Source organism: Lepidothrix coronata, unplaced genomic scaffold (assembly GCF_001604755.1).
Source record: "Lepidothrix coronata isolate B3197 unplaced genomic scaffold, Lepidothrix_coronata-1.0 Scaffold101, whole genome shotgun sequence".
Lineage (NCBI taxonomy): Eukaryota > Metazoa > Chordata > Aves > Passeriformes > Pipridae > Lepidothrix > Lepidothrix coronata.
The window spans coordinates 523,453-540,748 of NW_016690281.1; the positions used below are offsets into that span (position 1 = coordinate 523,453).

General features: G+C 48.9%; 1 protein-coding gene across 2 annotated transcripts; it reads right to left on the reverse strand.

Moving 5' to 3' along the window:
• Nucleotides 1-1,556: 1,556 nt before the first annotated feature.
• Nucleotides 1,557-17,050, reverse strand: COG7 (component of oligomeric golgi complex 7). Of its 2 annotated transcripts, XM_017823275.1 has the most exons (17): nucleotides 16,848-17,050; nucleotides 15,991-16,139; nucleotides 15,229-15,345; nucleotides 14,883-15,051; nucleotides 13,798-13,880; nucleotides 12,916-13,038; nucleotides 11,356-11,554; nucleotides 9,267-9,394; nucleotides 8,575-8,729; nucleotides 7,243-7,359; nucleotides 6,676-6,741; nucleotides 5,738-5,924; nucleotides 4,733-4,873; nucleotides 4,229-4,312; nucleotides 3,791-3,905; nucleotides 3,237-3,380; nucleotides 1,557-1,850 (listed from the first exon to the last, which is right to left on the reverse strand). In XM_017823275.1, exons 1-17 carry the CDS (start codon nucleotides 17,011-17,013, stop codon nucleotides 1,684-1,686), a joined length of 2,310 nt encoding a protein of 769 aa, XP_017678764.1. In that variant the 5' UTR covers nucleotides 17,014-17,050; the 3' UTR covers nucleotides 1,557-1,683. The 2 variants fall into 2 exon arrangements, 1 of the variants encoding a protein (XP_017678764.1); XR_001876183.1 differs by lacking the exons at nucleotides 1,557-1,850; nucleotides 3,237-3,380 and adding an exon at nucleotides 4,035-4,144 and having other exon boundaries at nucleotides 3,790-3,905.
• Nucleotides 17,051-17,296: the final 246 nt, after the last annotated feature.

Genomic DNA, 17,296 nt, shown 5'->3' on the forward strand with positions numbered 1-17,296 from the left:
ACTGGGGGACGATCTGACAGCTGAGGTGCCACCAGCATGGCTGATGCTGCCCCACATGGGGGAATCCTGTGTTAAAATTCACTGAATCCAGTTTCAGGGAGCACCTCCTTAACACACCCAAACACTGCCCCAGCCCTTTCTTCCTCAGCTGGTTCTCACAGGGAGAAGGACCAACAGCCTCCAGACACACTGCTCTGTATGAACCACCTGAGCCAGGTACAGCATGAGCTCAGTGAGCACCTAAACCAACCCCAGTGCTGACAGGGCAGACAAGAGGCAGTGAGGACACTTGTAAAGACAGAGGAATCCAGCTTTCTGTCTCCCTAAAGGCATGTTTCCCTGTCCACCACAAACCTGCAGCACAGCCTCCTCTGCCAAAGGAGAGCTCTTGTAGCATGATGGTACTAGATCTCACATCACAGTCGAGTGGGAAACAAGGACCCAACACCCCCCCCTCCTGATTCAGTGCTCAGTGTACACAGTGTCATCCTTGACAAAAACCAACACTCCCTCCAAAAAACTCAACAGAGCACTTTGCTTAAAACATGGGGAATGCTGAGAGCAAGAACCTGGGCATCTCCTCCCACATTCTCACCAACAGACAACAGGATCCTGGGATGGGCAGCAGGTCCCAGGCTGCTCCTTCAGCTCCTCACACCTTCATCCCCAGCCAGGTGCCTGTCCTGGGCCACCTGCCCCATGAGAGGCAACAGCAGCAGACAAGATACAGCCCCATAAACCCTCCCTGGCAGTGATGGGGCAGGGGAAGGGTGGGAGAGGCATGGCCGGTGAGATTCACCCTCCTCAAATCAAGGGTAAATGGAACAGAATGTTCTCTGCAGGACAGGGACAGCTCACTGTTCCAGTCATTGCTGGTTTATGGAGGCCTCTGACAACTCATAAAAGTGGGCAGTGGCTCAGGTGCTCAACTCCAGCTCTGTTCCAGCTGGGCTCTCCCGGCTGGACCCACGGCAGAGCTGAGCCCAGCTCAGCAAAGGGGTTTCCTGCTGCAGCAACAGTGCAGGCATTCCAATTTTGGGACCTCTCTGTATTCATTTGTCTCCTAAGAGAGCACACTGAGGCTAGATGAGATGTTTTATACACATCTATATAAGAAATGTTAATAAATTCTACAAGAAAGCACCGCTTTCCTTAAATTCCTTATAAACTTCATGCCTTTCAGTAGAATTCTTGCACCAAGAACAACCTGCAAAGCTGGTTTTATTCCCAGGGTCAAGCTTGATCAAGGCTCGTATACCAACTGAAGAGACTCTTCTTGGCTTTGTAATAACAACAGGCCTGAGCAACGGCCATTGCCTGCAGGCAGAGGAGCTCCCAGGCAGCCTCTCTGTGCTGCACCTACCCCATCATTTCAGATATAATAGCTTAAATACTCTGAAAAAGCCACCACGAAGCATGAACTCTCCAGCATATGGCAGAACACCTCCAGCACTGCTCAGCCAACTCAGAGTCATCCAGAGTTTTTGGTAAATTTGGCTGTAGGACATCCTTCCTTATTTCTAAAGATGGAAAAATGGAACAAGCTTTTCCTAGACAAAGACATTTATTAAAAGTCGTCTCAAATAAATTCCCCTGGTCTCCAGCGGTATTTTCACTGTCCTTTCAGAAATGAAAACCAACCTGAAGAGGTGAGCCCTTGGGCTGGTAGGAGGGAGGGCACAGCTACCCCTCCAGGCCCCTGATGGCAGCAATGGTGCTGGCCAGGCGGCGGGGCAGGCTCTTGGCAGCCTGGCGGAACTCCTCTGGCCTGGCCTTCAGCAGGGTCACGATGTGCTGCAGCGTCCTCGAGGGCTGCAGCCCCAGGGCATCCATCACGTTTATGAGATAATCTGCAAGGTTAAGGAAAAATGTGTATTTACCAGGTAACAGACACTGTGAAATGAAACATATCCTTGTTCTCCATGACACTGGGAATCCTGTCACCGAGAGCTCACACCTGCAGGCAGCAGCAGCACTGGCTGCAGTCTAAGGGCACTGCCTGGGTGTATTTCTGGCTGCCTGTGCACTAGTTCAGACGCTGCCCGCTCTGTGCAGGGCACTGAGACACGTTCTGCACACAACACCCTTGGGGTGGTCAGTCACCTGGGCATGGGAAGAGGATCAGAGTTCCACTGCCAAAGGCAAAGAGCTGGCACTGAAGGTGGGCAGCTCTGCTGAGCTGAGTGTCTGTGGAGGCAGCAGGGAGTTCCAGCTCACTGATTTACAGGCAGTTGGGGAACTGAGGATGGCGGGGAGAATGCTGAGCAGCCAGCCTCTCATCCACTGGCTTGTTTTGAAGCAATGCCAGAAAAAAAAAAGAGATTCAGGTTGAGTTCACTGATGTCCAAGCACACCTTCTGGAGAGCTGAGGAGCAGATACTGGCTGTATCCTCATTTTTGGGCTTGGCCAGGGGGAAGTCAGCACCCATGATTTACAGCGAGAAAAGACTAAATGGCAGTGCTAGTGGTTCCTTGGTGGCCCTTTCAGCAGCTTTGGATAAGAAAAGCCCATCTCCTCCACATCCTGCAGAAATGTCTCCCCAGCACCCTCTGCCAGCCCTCCCTCGGTCACTTTGTGTGGCACAGAAGGTGGCAGAGATGATCCTGTGCCAATTCTCTCCCATTTTGCTGCTGAAAATCTCTCGAGGTTCAAAGTAACTTTAGCCTGCAGCACCCTCAGAGCAGCAGGGCAGTGCCAGCCATGGCAGGAGAGCTGATCCTATAGGGTTTGTAAAAAAGGATGCTGCTCAAGTGCTCCACGATTACTTTTACAAGGCCTTTAGCTGATCTTCCCTACTTCAGCTATCAAGTGGATGGAAGAAATCAATCAGCTGTCTCCTCTGCAATCCAGCTGAGCACCCTCAACAGACTTGGCACGCGCTGGGTACCCCCTTCTGGCACATACTGGCAGAACAAGGCACTCTGAGAAGGGGAAGACCAGGGCCACACTGCAAAAGATCCTATACAGATCTTTCTCGCCAAGGCTGGCCTGTGAGGACTTGGACTTCCACAGTCAGACAAAGCAGTGAAGCAGCAGGAGTACCCACCGGAAAATCCCCCTTCCCTTGAAGAGAGATGTGACAAAAACACTGCAGGAGAGAAGCTGTGACCCCTCCCCATGCTGGGGATCAGCGTGCTCATGGTTAGAGGACAAACCCTCGGGGCAGTGCCCTCCAGCCCAGCATGGTGCCAGGGCAGCCCCTGTGTGGCCCCGGCGGGGTCGGGGCCGTGCTCACCGATGTCCGTGCCCAGCTGCTTGGTGGAGTGCGGTGTGAGCTGCGGGATCTGCAGGATCACCTCGCAGTACGTCTGCATGGTGGCTCTGGCGATGGAGCCCAGCCAGTAATCAGCCATGTTATCCAGCTCGGGCAGCTCGTCTCCTGCGCAGACAACTCCTGTTAGTGCCAGCACACACCCTCCCCCTTCCCTGCGTTCGTACAAAACGGAATCACAGCTGGTGAGTAACACCTTAACTGTTCTTTCCACAGCACATCGAGGTACCCTGAGTTTATCAGCTGATTTTGGAGTAATCAAAGCAGTTATGTAACCTCCCTGTACTGTACAGCATTGACAGTGAGCTCGAGACCCAAAACACTTCTCCTCCCTTGATTACTCTCCAGGTACGTCATTTCCAAAGGGCACGTGGATGATCAGCTGGGATCAGGGCACTGCCTGGCACATTTGGCAGGATCCGCTTCCAGGAGCAGTTTACAAACCACACATCACACCTGTGTAATGTCAGTATGGGAAAGCTTTCCCCAGACACTCCAAGCCTTTGGCCTCACCTTACCTTGCTCTGGGGGGTACGGTAGTTTTCCAGCATGTAATGCCAGTTCCAAAGCAGAATCCTCTTGAGTGACAAATGGCTCAAGGTGCAGAGGAAGAGACATAATGTATTGCCCAATCTAGAATAAAAGCACCAAAAGCTGAGTCATTGAACAAATGTAAGGCAAGTCCTTTACTAGAGAAAAAAAGTCACCTGCAGTGAGGCACACCTGAAAGCAGAGAGCTGAGCCTGACAGCCACTCACTCACCTACAAATTGGCTCCTGCGCATCATTACACTTGGTACAAGAAATAGTTTTTCACAAGGTCAGACAAGCAGTCACTGAATCATTCATGGTAAGAAAGACCTACACAGAGAACTGCAAGTCCAAGCAAATCTTTACTCTCCGGGGCATTCCTGGCAATTTGTTTTCTAGAGCAGAAAGTCAGTTGAGTTCTCTTACATTGCTGATATATTCCAGAGGGGTCAGGCTGAAGTTTGGCAGGTCCTCTGTCAGAGTCTCACCAATGCCACCAGAACTCCAGCCCTGTAAGGCAGAAAACGCAGGATGAATCAAGGATTTCCTGGAGCATGAATCCTGTTAGTATTTTAGGAAGGGGTCACCCAGCAACGTGAACTGTGACTGCCCAAGGAATTCTAGAAAGAAGAACACAGGTGGTGAGAAAACTGTTTCCTGTGTCATCCCTCAGACCCGAAACACCCACCCTTCCCATCCAGTTCCCTGTGGGAAACACACACCTCAAACAAACACCAGAGCCTGCAAACATCTGTGGGCTGCAAAGGCTGTGGGTGAGGGGAGGGAAACTGTTCCACTGCCTGCAGCTCATGGGAGAAATGTGACACCAGAGGAAACCGTTCTGAACGGGAGAAAGGAAAGCAACACTGACCCAAGGGATCCCACAGGTAAATCCTGCTGTTCAGCTCTGCTCAGGCCCCCCTTGCTCACCTCCATCTTGGGCACCAGCAGCAGCTGCTGTTTGATCCGGAGGAACACGGAGTCAAAGGCCAGGTGATGTGCCAGCTGGTTGAGGCGGCTCAGGGCGGCTCGTGACGATGACAGCAGGTTGTGGTTACTGGTACCTTTCTCCTGACACACAGGGACACAAAAACATTTACACACAGAAGTCGTTAAAGTGACCCCAGAGGAGCTGCGTTAACATTCTTACAGAGGTTTTATGAGGCCGTGCTAATGGCAGAGCAGAGCTCCCCTCTGAGATGGCACAGCCTGTTTCCCTTGGAATGACCTATTCCAAGCAGTTATTCAAGACAGAAACTGCCACTGCTCCCTGAACTGTAAGACAAAGAATCAGCATTCAGCGAGTTCTACATGAACTGTGGGACTGGACTGTTCAGCCGAGGTTTACACGAAATGTAGCACTGAAGGCAGAACTGCAGAAGTTGCAAGTAAATCAAGTACAAAAGAAATCAAAACATTTATAGGAAATAAAAGACTCATAACCATGAATTCATTACTTCACGTGACCAACGATGGCAAACATAACTTAGATCCTTGAGAAGATAACTGGAGTCATTCTACCCTGTTCACAGATCCGTGCATGAATGATCCTGCAGAATTGTTTCAGACTGGACATGGCAGCAGGGTGTAAGCGGCAGAGAAAGCCTCAGGAAGCTGTGTGTGGGCTCCAGAATTTGAGATGGCTCCAACACAACCTTCCCAATGCTCACTGTGATAAAATCTCTGTCACTTGAGCTGATAAGGGCATGTTCACAAAACACAGCCCCAATCTGAGGAGAGATGGAACAAGTCCAGACTTCCTGGGTTTGGACACTTCATCTCTCCATGGATCAGTGTCTCTGTGGAAGACTTGGAATGCAGCCCATGGAAAGGCTGCAGTCCAGGATGAAAACTCATTAGGCTGGAGGGGGAATCCAGGTCTCATCTACCAAATGTGGGCCCAAGAGCATGCTGTGATAGAGGCACCAGAGCTACCTTCAGAGTGTAAAGCGTTTCCATAAGACTGGCATACTCAGATGGATTCTCCTTCAACAGATAATTGTATTCCTGCCAGGGATTCTTTACAGAGCTCTTCTTTTCTGCAGAACTGGTGTCCTGAAAGCCAGAAAAACTACAAGGGCTGTAGGAGTCTGAGAGATACTTCCCAGCAGTTGATAAAATCCTGAAAACAAGTACACAAAAGTCACCAGCAGAATCCTCTGAACTCAGTGTTCCAGTCCTCATACTGGCCCAAGGACCAGCACTGCCTTCATGTGACTTCAAGGGAGAGTATTCACTGGTGGAGACACTAATTACAGCCAACCCTCATGTCTGCTGTGCAGCTCAAAAACTGCAAAAATACGGAGATAAAAGAGAGAGGCTCGTGCTCTCAGAGGAGCTGGGCAGTGGGGCCCAGGCCCAGCCCCTGGACACTGCAGGCTGTGCTGGGCAGAGCACGGGCACTCGAGTCACATCGAGCATTTCAAGGCACAACAGGCTGAGTACTGCTCACAACAAGCAGTAACAAAAGATCTACGTGCTGCCTGTGCCTGACACTCCTCAGGTTACAGGGAACCAATCCATCAGTTAAGGCACACCTAGACTCAGTTCAGCACATGATTCATGCCCCGTGTCACAAGGGTGTAAATCTTGCCAATTTGATCTGCTGGAAAATTCCCTCCTGACCCCAATCTGGCCCGTTGGTAGCCAGCCAGGTATCCAAGGAGAGGGATTTTTGGGACTGTCTCAGGGCACACGACTGAGTGGAACAGTCTGTGCCCCATCTCTGACATGACAAAGGATGGGGAAGGGCAGTGGGGGAACCAGGGGCTGTTTTCCCTCCATGGCCTATGCAACCAAAGCACCTTGGGGTTTGTTTTCTTTAACTTGTTTTCTATGTTGACAGCTCATGAATTAAGGTCAGCAGTGCTCACCTGTTGGCCAGCTGCTGCTCAAAGTCTCCACACTGATGAAGGAGTTCACCACAAGTGGTAATTACCCTGGGAAAGAATAAGACAAAAAGGCATGAGACTGGAGGCAGATAATTCCAGACTCTCCCAGAGCACCCATCTCAGACAGAGGTCAAGTAATTGTGAAATGCAATAACCAAATCACAGCCCACACATCTGCCAAGAGTCAATCTGGTGATTAACTCTGCATCCATTTGATAACACTGAATTTTTTTGCTCAATAACCTCATCCACGTGTCACTTCTTGTCATCGTGGCAAAGGTCAGTTCAGTGTAACTGGGAAAAATTCTAAGAGCTGCTGATATCACAAGTGATATGAGATGCAGCCTTGCTCCAGGCAGGGTGGGCAGCCCCACAGCCCTCCCTGTGCCAGGAGCAACCTGAAACCCATCACTGACACTGGTGCTCCCAGCAGCACTGCAGCACAGTGTCTGCACTGAGAACTCGTGTGTAAATCGACCCCAAGTAATTCCCTTTCAGCTTTGGTACAAAAATCAGCTCTGAGCCAGGCAAAAATAAAATCCCCTTTACCGGACAGAGTTTTGGAATGCAGTCCAGTCCTCCTGGAACAGGGAATCTGATAGGACATCATCCAGTTTACATTTCTTTCGTATAGACTGCAGTGCGTTTGTGAAGTCAGACGTATACCTGTGGTGAGAAATGGAGCAGAGAGAAGCACCAGCATAAGAGAACTGGTTGGAGAGCAGCACAATGGCATGTTCTGTGATTTGCTCAGTCAGTCCTCTACAAGGGCTATGTAAGAACAGAAATATTAAAAGGAGTAAAAAGGGACATCATGGTTCCAGTCCAAACAGGTGGATGTGAAGAACTGAACAGCCACAGCCCACCTGAGCCTACACCAGAAGACAATAGGAGCTACAGATACTGAGAGGCTGCCTCAATTTGCTACATGTGGATTACCAGCTCTCCTCTCCTGTGAGAAGAAGAGAGTAAGATATTTTTGTTACCATTACAGTGACCATATCTCCTAGGAAAGACCAGGAAAAGTTTATGAGGCTCTTGCTACTCCAACATCACTTGGCCCTTACTCCAGGAACATGGTGACAACAATCTCATGAATTTGTTTTCTCAGCTACTCCCCAGATGAGAACACGGATAAAAAGGAGAACATTTTGTTTTCCACACACCCCCATTTTCTTTTTTAATAGTGCCCACGAGCTGGAGGCATGCATATTGCTCTGTAATTGCCTATAAAGAAGGTGAGATCAGAGACTTGTGCTTTCCTCTTCCCCCTTCCCACAGGGCAGTAATACCCGACTCATACCTTGTGAGCAACCCTTTCAGCATTCTGAAGAAATAAGGAGTTAATCAGTATGGGAATATGAAAGTGATACTTAAGGACAAGAATTTACAGTGAACCTCCCCGGGATATCTCACAGGCAGGTCCTGAATGTGAGGTCACTTGGCCCACTGAGTGTGTATTCAGAGAACCACGGATTCATTAAGGTTGGAAATGACCTCCAAGATCATTGAGTCCAACCTCTGGACCTATTTCCCCAGAGAAATCTACTGAGATCTACTTCCATCACCCTATTTTGTCTTCATCTTATTCTGTTTTGAGAAACATTTTCCCCTCCAGAAGTATTTATTAAAAATGAAAACTCATCCCAACCAGAATAGAAGACAGCTGAGAAGTCTTTAATTTAGCCATAAAAAGCTTCCATTTTCCCCTAGGAAACAGCCCCTGCCCGAATGGAGCAAGAAGGATATCAATGATTCACAGTACAGTGAGAGACACCTTCTGCTCTCAGCCATTTTCCATAAACTACAAAGTCCTTGGCCACAAACTGCACACTCACTACTCCCTCAGGATAAATGCAGCAGCACCTAAAAGCACCTTACTTTGCAAACAGGGCCTTGAGGGCCTTCAGGAGCCCACACACTCCCAGGCCATCCGTGAGCTTGATGCAGTTGTCGATGGCTCCAGAGGCCAGAATGAAGAGTTTGTTGACTGAGTGGTTCAGCTCCTGGACACAGTCAATCACTTCCCAATGCTCCTAAACAACAACAACAACAACAAAGCTGAGCCTGACCCTTCTTGCAGGCATTAGAGAAGACACCTTGCGTAACACAGCGTTCTCTGGTATCCTCCAGATACTCCTAAAGCAGAACCCTGCTGGTGCTTCCACCCTCCTGCACATGGACTGTCACAACAGTTGGGCTGCCAAACCAGGCCTTCAAGAGAAAACAGTTCTGCCAACAACAGAATCTTCTACAAAAAGGACTGCCCTTCTCCAGGCCCTGTTCTTAATAAATTCAGCCAAACCCGAAGTAGGCTCTTGGTTGAGTGTTATTCTGGTAAAGGCTTTCCCCAGCAGATCCACACAGGGCCTGTAACTGCTGCAGGAGAGGAAAGGAGCTGACCTGATAGTGCTTTATTTCTTAATCTACTTAGCAGTAAAAAATATACTGCAAAGAGGAAATATTACCAAAAATGAGAGGAGGAAAGAGAGCAGTAACCACGACAAAGACCCCTGTATTTAGTGGAAGCTTTAGCCTTTCCCTCTGCAGCTGAGCAAAGGCTGGTACATTACCAAGGGCACTGCACTGATCTGGATGAGGAGATTCTCTTCTTCCAAGTCTCCATACTCAAGTTGGTAGGGCTTGTATGGACCATACACTGCTTCCACCAGCTCCATCACTTTCACCAGGTTCTGCTCCTCTACAAAGAACCAGACAAGGTTTAGTCTACAAAGAGATAAATGTGCCACTAAAAAACTTGTTTCAAGCTACCTGCAGCAGTTCTTCCATCAGAGCATGCTGCCTGCACAGGCTTGGAATGCTGCCCAACAGCTTCAATCTCAACCACACAGATTGCTTTTTTATTTTTTAAAAAACAAGGTTATTGCCTCTACCTGCTTCCTAAAACCAAGATGTTCTACCTCAACAAGTGCCTCAAGAAAATCATCACTCACTGCTCCAAAACAGTCTGGGTGACAAAAATCCATCACACATTCCAACCTACGGCACAAGAATTGAAACCATTGGAGAAGTGAGACACACTACTCTCACAGCATCCAACAGGGTAATCCTCATTTAACAGAAAGCCTGATTCACACTTAAATAACTGACACTAATCCAACTCACTCAGCACTATTGCTATAGTGCTCAGCAACACAAACTCAGCATCTCAGCACCATGCTTGAGCAGGGTTCTGCAAACTCAAACACAAACCAGGGCTCAATGACTATTTCTACATCAGAACTGGACACCAGCTGTTCTCATGAAGCTTTGCCGAATTCAAACCAGCAGTAAATCACAATTACTTTGAATCCTGGCTATCAGAGAAGACTTTTACACCCTAAGGACAGGAAAGCAATGGAGTAGGCTGTCCAAAGCCAGTGCTGTCTCCGTGCTTGGATATTTTCAAGACCAGACTGACAATATCCCATGGTCTGACTTCACAGCAGATCCTGCTTGGAGCAGGGGATTGGGCAAGATCATCTCCCAAGTTCCCTTCCAACCTGAATTAGCCTGTGAATCATAGCTGAACTCCCCTCACATACACACACAGGAACTGGTTTGACTCTGCTCAGCTGAGTCACCTGGCCTATCCATTCTTGAGATATTTCTCTTCCCAAACATCTTACCCCAGAGCAAAAGAGATGGAAATAAAGGCTTTAGACTTTTATTTTTTAAAACACAGTCAGATAGCAGTTCAGCAACTGTCTTCCTATTCCACCATCTTATGGAATCTGGCATCATTTTTCCAGGCCCTTTTTAATAATTTCTATAGTGATCCACAAATTGAGCTAGAAAATGGCTGATGAGTACACAACCACACAGACAACAAACACAGTACCAGTTATACTCCCTGACATTGCCCAGCAATCATAATTTACAGGATCTAGTAAGAATCTGGGTTTAAACAGCTCAAGACAATGTTATGAGGAACCAAACACAGGAAGCACAGCATTAGGAATGCTCCATTAGCTTTAATTTTGGATTTTCCCATAGCCAGCCTTTGAAGAGGCCCCACCAGATTCATAAAGGACTATAAATATCTAACAGGTCAAGTCAGGCATAAACCTGTGCAAACACAGCACCTCACTGCTGTGTGGTTTGTGGGAATTACTCAGCAAGTCAGGACCAAAATGAGATGACAAACATCCCAGGGAGAGGAGAACCCAGGGCAGATTTGGAATCCAACACAGAGGATGCTGCTGGGAATAAACCACCAACAAAAAGCCTACAGAATCAAATACAAGCATCGAATGGATGCAGCCTTGACGCAAGTTTTCTCTTGTTTAGTGAGGTGTGACAATTCCAGGAAACTCCTCAACTTTTCTGCTTTGTGATCTCTCACAATGGGTCTCGCTGCCTCCCTGCAGACATTTCCTCATCTGTGAGACATAAGAAACACTAAAGCTCATAAAAGGATAAGTGCTAAATACTATTTACCCTGCAGAGCCAGCCAGGACAGGGCTGCTTCAGGAAACTCAGTGTTGTGTCAACAGCTTCAGTGTAAGACACACACACACAAAGGTGGAACTGCCGCCCAGCTGGGCAGTGCTGTAGAAGAGATAATCCCTCCCTCCACCTAAAACTAAACAAAATCCCACAATGGGACTTTACAAAGGGGTTGACAGAATAGAATGACAGAATTCAGTGCCAGAGCCTTACTCAGGTTTGGCAGCATCGCTACCTCCAGCCCCTTGGCGAAGTGGACAGTGGCCTCGTGCAGCTCCAGCAGCTGGCTCAGCTTGGTGTCCTGGCCTGTCCTCTCCATGGCAGTGCTGAGGCACACAGGGATGGAAGGCACCAGTGCTCCCAGAGTTTGGATCAACAGCACAGTCACAATTTCATGGGGATTCTTGAAAACCTGTGGCAGCAGTAAAGCTACTGGTAAAAGCACATTACTTGAGAGGAACACACAGCAGACAGCTTCCCAACCTGAGAAACCTCCCAGGGGGTAAAAAACCCAAAAGAGGTCTCCTAAGGCTACAAGAGCCCCACTGACACAGCACACAGGACAGACTGATGACAAAAGACTAGGACAATACCTGTGTACCATTGTGCTTTGAGTACAGCCACCAAGAAACTAGAAAACAGGCACAGGTCAAAAACTGAATTCAGCAGAACACAGGCACTACAGTGATTCAAAAACCACCTGGCAGAGAAAGGTATTTGAAACAGAGCACTCAGTTTACACAGGTGTGTTGGGAACAAACATGTATCAGTAATATATGAAGAAACAGTACTGTATCATGAGCCAAATTACTGGTCAAAGGGGCAGAAGTCAGTATTGGAAAGGGGCAGAAGTCAGTATTGGAAAGGCTAGAAAGCCTGTAATCAGCTGAGAATCAGCCACTTCACTGGCATAAAATGTGTTACAGCCTCTTATTATGAGTTTTTCATCAGCTATTCTGTTCATTTGCTTTGAAAGCTGGGATCACCAAGAGTTTTTCAGAAAGCAGAAGCAAAACAGGAGACTGAGTGACACAAACTCTGCCCCCACATGCCATTTCTCACAATCCCCAGTTCAAAAAGTATCTGCTAAAATGTAACCTGACATCTGACCTGTAAGTCACATCGAATCATTAAGCAGAAAAAATACACTTCAAGGAAACACTGAGCTCCTCTGCAGCACAGGCCTCGCACTGACACCGGCTTCGTGACACCAAGATAAGAATCTCTTACCCTTCATGGATGAAAAACTCTCACAGGCTCAGCAATATGAACTTATTTCTTCATTTCACTAAAGGACAGTAACTTTTTTTGATCCTACATTATTCTTGTCAGGAAAAACAAGAGCAGAGACTCCAAGCGGTGACAGCAGAAGCCATCAGATATCTTACAGAGAGTGACATGTATCAGTCCAACACAACCTTGAGGGCTTCCCCCAGGCCAAGTGATAAAGCAACTCAGGCATTTCAAATGTCTTGCAACAGAACACATTTGCAACACCAACAAATTAGGTTTAACTTAAGATACAGATGAAAGCGATAGGGCAGCTTTAATGTCAATAACACAGCAACCTTGCTGCTGGTGGACACCAGAACTCAAACCCTGTCTGCAAGGGCTGCACGAGGAACAGAACGTGGGTTGTCCCCCGTGCACTGATGAGGCACAGAGTGTCACTCAGAGTGAGCAGCCATCAGCTATTTGGAGCTCTGCGAGAATTCAGAGTGTGCTCAGCCCTGTCCTCTCCCATCCCTGCCCAACATGAACCCGTCACTGCACCTGTGCTGCCCACTGGAGCTGGCAGTGCCAGGTCCCCAGCAGGGTGTCGTACAGCTCAGTCAGCTGCCGATTCAAGCTGAGGTCACTCTGGCAAAGCTCCTGCCACACGGCCACCAGCTGCACCTGCCAGGGAACAAGAACCATCTGAGAGGAGAATGGACAGGCCACAGGTCTTGCTTTTGTTATTCCAAATCCAGCACTCCCCATGCACAGCACTTCTGCCAAAACGTGAGGCCCACCCTGGCCCCTCTCTCCAGATTTCAGTTAACATATAATTCAGCACCACAGAAGGAAAAGACTTCCAGCATGAAGCTTGAGGCTTCTTAGTGATTCAAAGATTTAATTAACATTGGTATTTTACTCATAAAATGAGATTGTAACTGATACCCCCACATAATAGTTGAAATACTTGGCAAGCCCCAGCCTTGAACTTAATCCTCAAAAGTCACAGTCATGTGAGAAATTTGAGGCTCATGTTATGGCTACAGAACTGTCTGGAATTCCAACTTCTAATCTTACCTGAAAAGAGTTTACAGAAGTCAGCAGATGGCAAGTTGCAGTAATGAAGTTACTGCTGACATAGCCACATGCACAGAAAGCAAAGCAAAACCATGTGGCACAGAGAAATCAGGCAGAACACACATATCCCATGTCTGCTGCAGAAAGAGACACAAGGACCTGAACAAGAATTACTCCTGAAAACGGGGAGTAACTAAAGCTGTTCAGAGCCGGCAAGAGAAGGAAACTCGAAAAGGAAGAGGTGCCACCTCCCTGCCACAGCAAAGGTGAGATCCGTGGGGCAGCAGCTCCCTCTGCAGTCAAAGCCCAGCAAGCATTGCAATTTTTATTCCTAGAATGTTAAAATATTACCAAAACGCTTACCTTGTGACATTTATAATAATAAGCCAGAAGCTGCGGCATCCGATCGATTTCCGTGAAAACTTTAACAAACGTTTTTGCCTGATCTAAACCAAAGAAAACAACAGGCAGTCAGGATCAGCCTCAAAGCTGAGGGAGAGACATCAGTCTGAGCAAGAATTCTTCTCCTAAGGGAGCGTGCACAAAGACCTACACAGAAAGATACATTTCACCTCTTGTTTGCTTATCTTCTCAAACAGGAGAGAAACTGCCTAAAGCCCACCCTCAATCAAGAACAGGCAGCAGACAAGAGGAATTAATTTAACTTAAAATTAACTTCTTAACCAGTATGTGTACCTGGTATTAAAGTCAGATAAAGACAGAGCATTTCCTAGAAGGAAAACGTTGTTTTCCAGAAACAAGGCACTACTTACAAACCTGGAGCATTCCTGACAAAGGCCTCAGGTTTGCTTTCACCTGTCTTCAAACTGACCCCTGTGCCTTAGACTGACCCATAGCACAGTGAGCTCCTGCACAGAGCTTGGAAACACAGGTTCCTAAATAGTCTGGTTTGTACCCCACAGCCCCAGATCCCCCTGGGACCTCGAGGTGCACACAGCTGAGAGTCAACAACCAGGAAAAGTACTTTTCAGAAGTGCTGACAGGAGCAGAGGGAAGGAAGAGCATAAAGAACAGTCCAAAAAGACTAGTTTTCTAAGCAGAGTTTATAAAGCCACTTTTATAAGGCAGCAAGGAGTCAGAATGTTTCCAAACAAATTTCCTTCCTGATTACACTCCCCAGCTGTAACAGAAATGCCCAGCAGCACCATGGTAACACAAAACCAGGCTTTGAAGAAGGGGCCTTCTGAGAAGCACTTCCTACCTGGAGAGCATCCTTGACATAACTAAACTACAAGAGCAGGGCAGCCCTGCCTCAGCACCTCCATCTCAGGCAGCTGTAGAGCACAAAACATTCCAGGGCATCTGCTCGGCCAGGAAAGCTCGTGACCCAGCACCAGGAGCCTTCAGGACACCAACTCCCCACCCAAACACCACCTTAAAGACAATAAACTCTATGTTGATAGTAAATGACACCAAGTGTTACTGACCTACAGACTGGGAGTTGAAAGCTGCGACAATCTGAGGGCTGGCCATGGCCTCCAGGCGGTTCTTCAGCGCCTCCAGGTGCACACACTTCTCGGAGTAATCCGGTGTGTCCACCAGCATGGCCAGGCTGCTCTGCATGCTCGTCAGCTTGGCCGAAATCAGGGACACATCCTGCCAGCAGCAAAGGCAGCCTGTTACCAAGGGTGACCTCAGACAGCATCAGCATCAGTTTCATAACAACATTTCAAACAGCAACATGTTTGAGAGTCACTTCAAAAGCCCACTTTTAAACGCAGTTCACTGGAAAGCTGAAGGCACAAAGACCAAACAGAATAATTCAGTATTTACCTGTGTTTTAAGAGTCTCTTCAATGTCTGCACTTAACGTGCTCCATTTGTCTGCTTCCTGAAGTGACTCGGCAGCCAACTGCATTCTAGACTTCACTTGGTCAATCTCTACCAAGACCTGAAGAAAAAACAACACTATGTGGCCCGCTGATAAAAGAGGTGACTGCCATGGATACTTATTTCAGCAGAGTTATTTTTGTCTTAGGCTTAAAAAAAACCGGTATGAAAAGATTATGACGTTACAAAGAGGAAGGAATGGGCAGAAAGAACTTGAGATGCAAGAGATGTAAAATCAACTTTCAAAGTCAAACAACGAAAGGTTAGTTTAGGTTAGTTTGCATTCTGGTTTTGTACTTTTAGTATCCACTTTGCCTGAAAATGCTCTGCACCCCAGGCAGAAAGCAGCGCCCCAGCCAGGTACCAGCAGCTCTGAACTGACACCTGAGCAGCTGTTCCTCAGGACACGCAGATTGCACAGGTCTGGGTCACATCCACCTTTCCACAAATTTTAAATTTCACAAGCTGCAGATAAACACTAAGTATCACAGAATATAACACGTTGGAAGGGACCATTGAGTCCAACTCTTAGTCCTGCACAGGACCATCCCCAAGAGTCATCCCATGTGCCTGAGAGGATCATCCAAATGTTTTTTGAACTCTGTCAGCCTTGGTGCTGGGCCCACTGCCCAGGGGAGCCTCTTCAGTGCCCGACCATCCTCTGGGGGAAGAACCTTTTTCTAATATCTAACCTATAAGAACTGACCTGCATCGACTGAGCTGTGTCTTCTTCAAACTTCTTTATATCTTCTTTAACAAGGATCATCTGCTCCTTCAGAAATGTTGCCTCCTGTTTCAAGACTTCCAACTCCCGGAGGACTCTGGGCATGTTCTGGAGAGCCTGATGGCTTGTTTCTGCAGAAACACTGAGGAGTCAGTGAGGAGTGCTGAGAGCCCTTGGAGGAATGGGGGAAGTCTTTCAATAATCTTATTTAATCTTCAGTACTTGAAAAAAACAACACAACACAGCAAAACAGCAAACAACAAAACTTCAGCTGTTTCTTTAAAGTTTAAATAGGTACTTTACCACAGAATCACAAAGCCCTCTGAGACCAGAGTCCAACTGTTCCCAACAGTTCAGTGCTGTTCCCCCAGCACTGCCAAGGCAACCACCAACCCATGTCCCCAGGTACCAACTTACAGGAGGCTTTTAAACCCCTCCAGGGATGGTGACTCCACAATTGCCCTCACAGGCTGTACCAGGGCTGGACAAACCTTATGGGGAAGAAATTTTCCCTATTATCCCATTTAACCCAGCCCTGGCAGGGGCTGCTGTTTGTCAGCGCTCAGCACAGATGTGCTGGTGGATAATCACGGGACCCCAGATCGGTGTAAGGATGCCTCTGTCTCTGCCAAGGCCAGGCCTGGATCGCCAACACGCCCTCGGGTGGCCCGCACGGGTCTCCCTGTCGTCACCTCCTGCGCATCTCAGGAGGATCCAGGTACCAGGACACAGAGCTCAGGAGCACACGAGCTGGGGTGAAGCGGGGCCGCAAAACCCGCACAGGACTCGGCCCGACACATCCCCACGCCAAGCAAAGCCCCCCAGCCCAGCCCCCGCACCTTCCACGGCGTTGTTCACCTCCTGGATGAAGAGCTGCAGCTTCATCACCAGGGTGGCGGCGTGGGCGTCCACCTTGCCCGGGGCCTCCTGCTGCACGGCGCGGAACGCCGCGTTCACCCAGCCCTTCACCTCGAACTCGTCCGACAGGAACCGCGAGAAATCCATCGCCGCGGCCCGGGGCGGGGGGACGGCGGGGGGACGGCGGGGGACAGCGGGGGGACAGCGGGGGGACAGGCGGACACAGCCCCAGGAGCAGCGACCGCGGCCCCGCCGCGCACCCGGAAACGCTCCGCGGTCGCGGGGCGGTCCCGGGGCGGTCCCGGGGCGGTCCCGGGGCGGTCCCGGGGCGGTCCCGGGGGCGAGCGGAGCCCCGGCCCCCCCGGCACAGGGGGTGTAGGGCTGTGCCCATCGCCCCGCCGGGCCCCCCGATCCCCGCGGCACCGCCCGC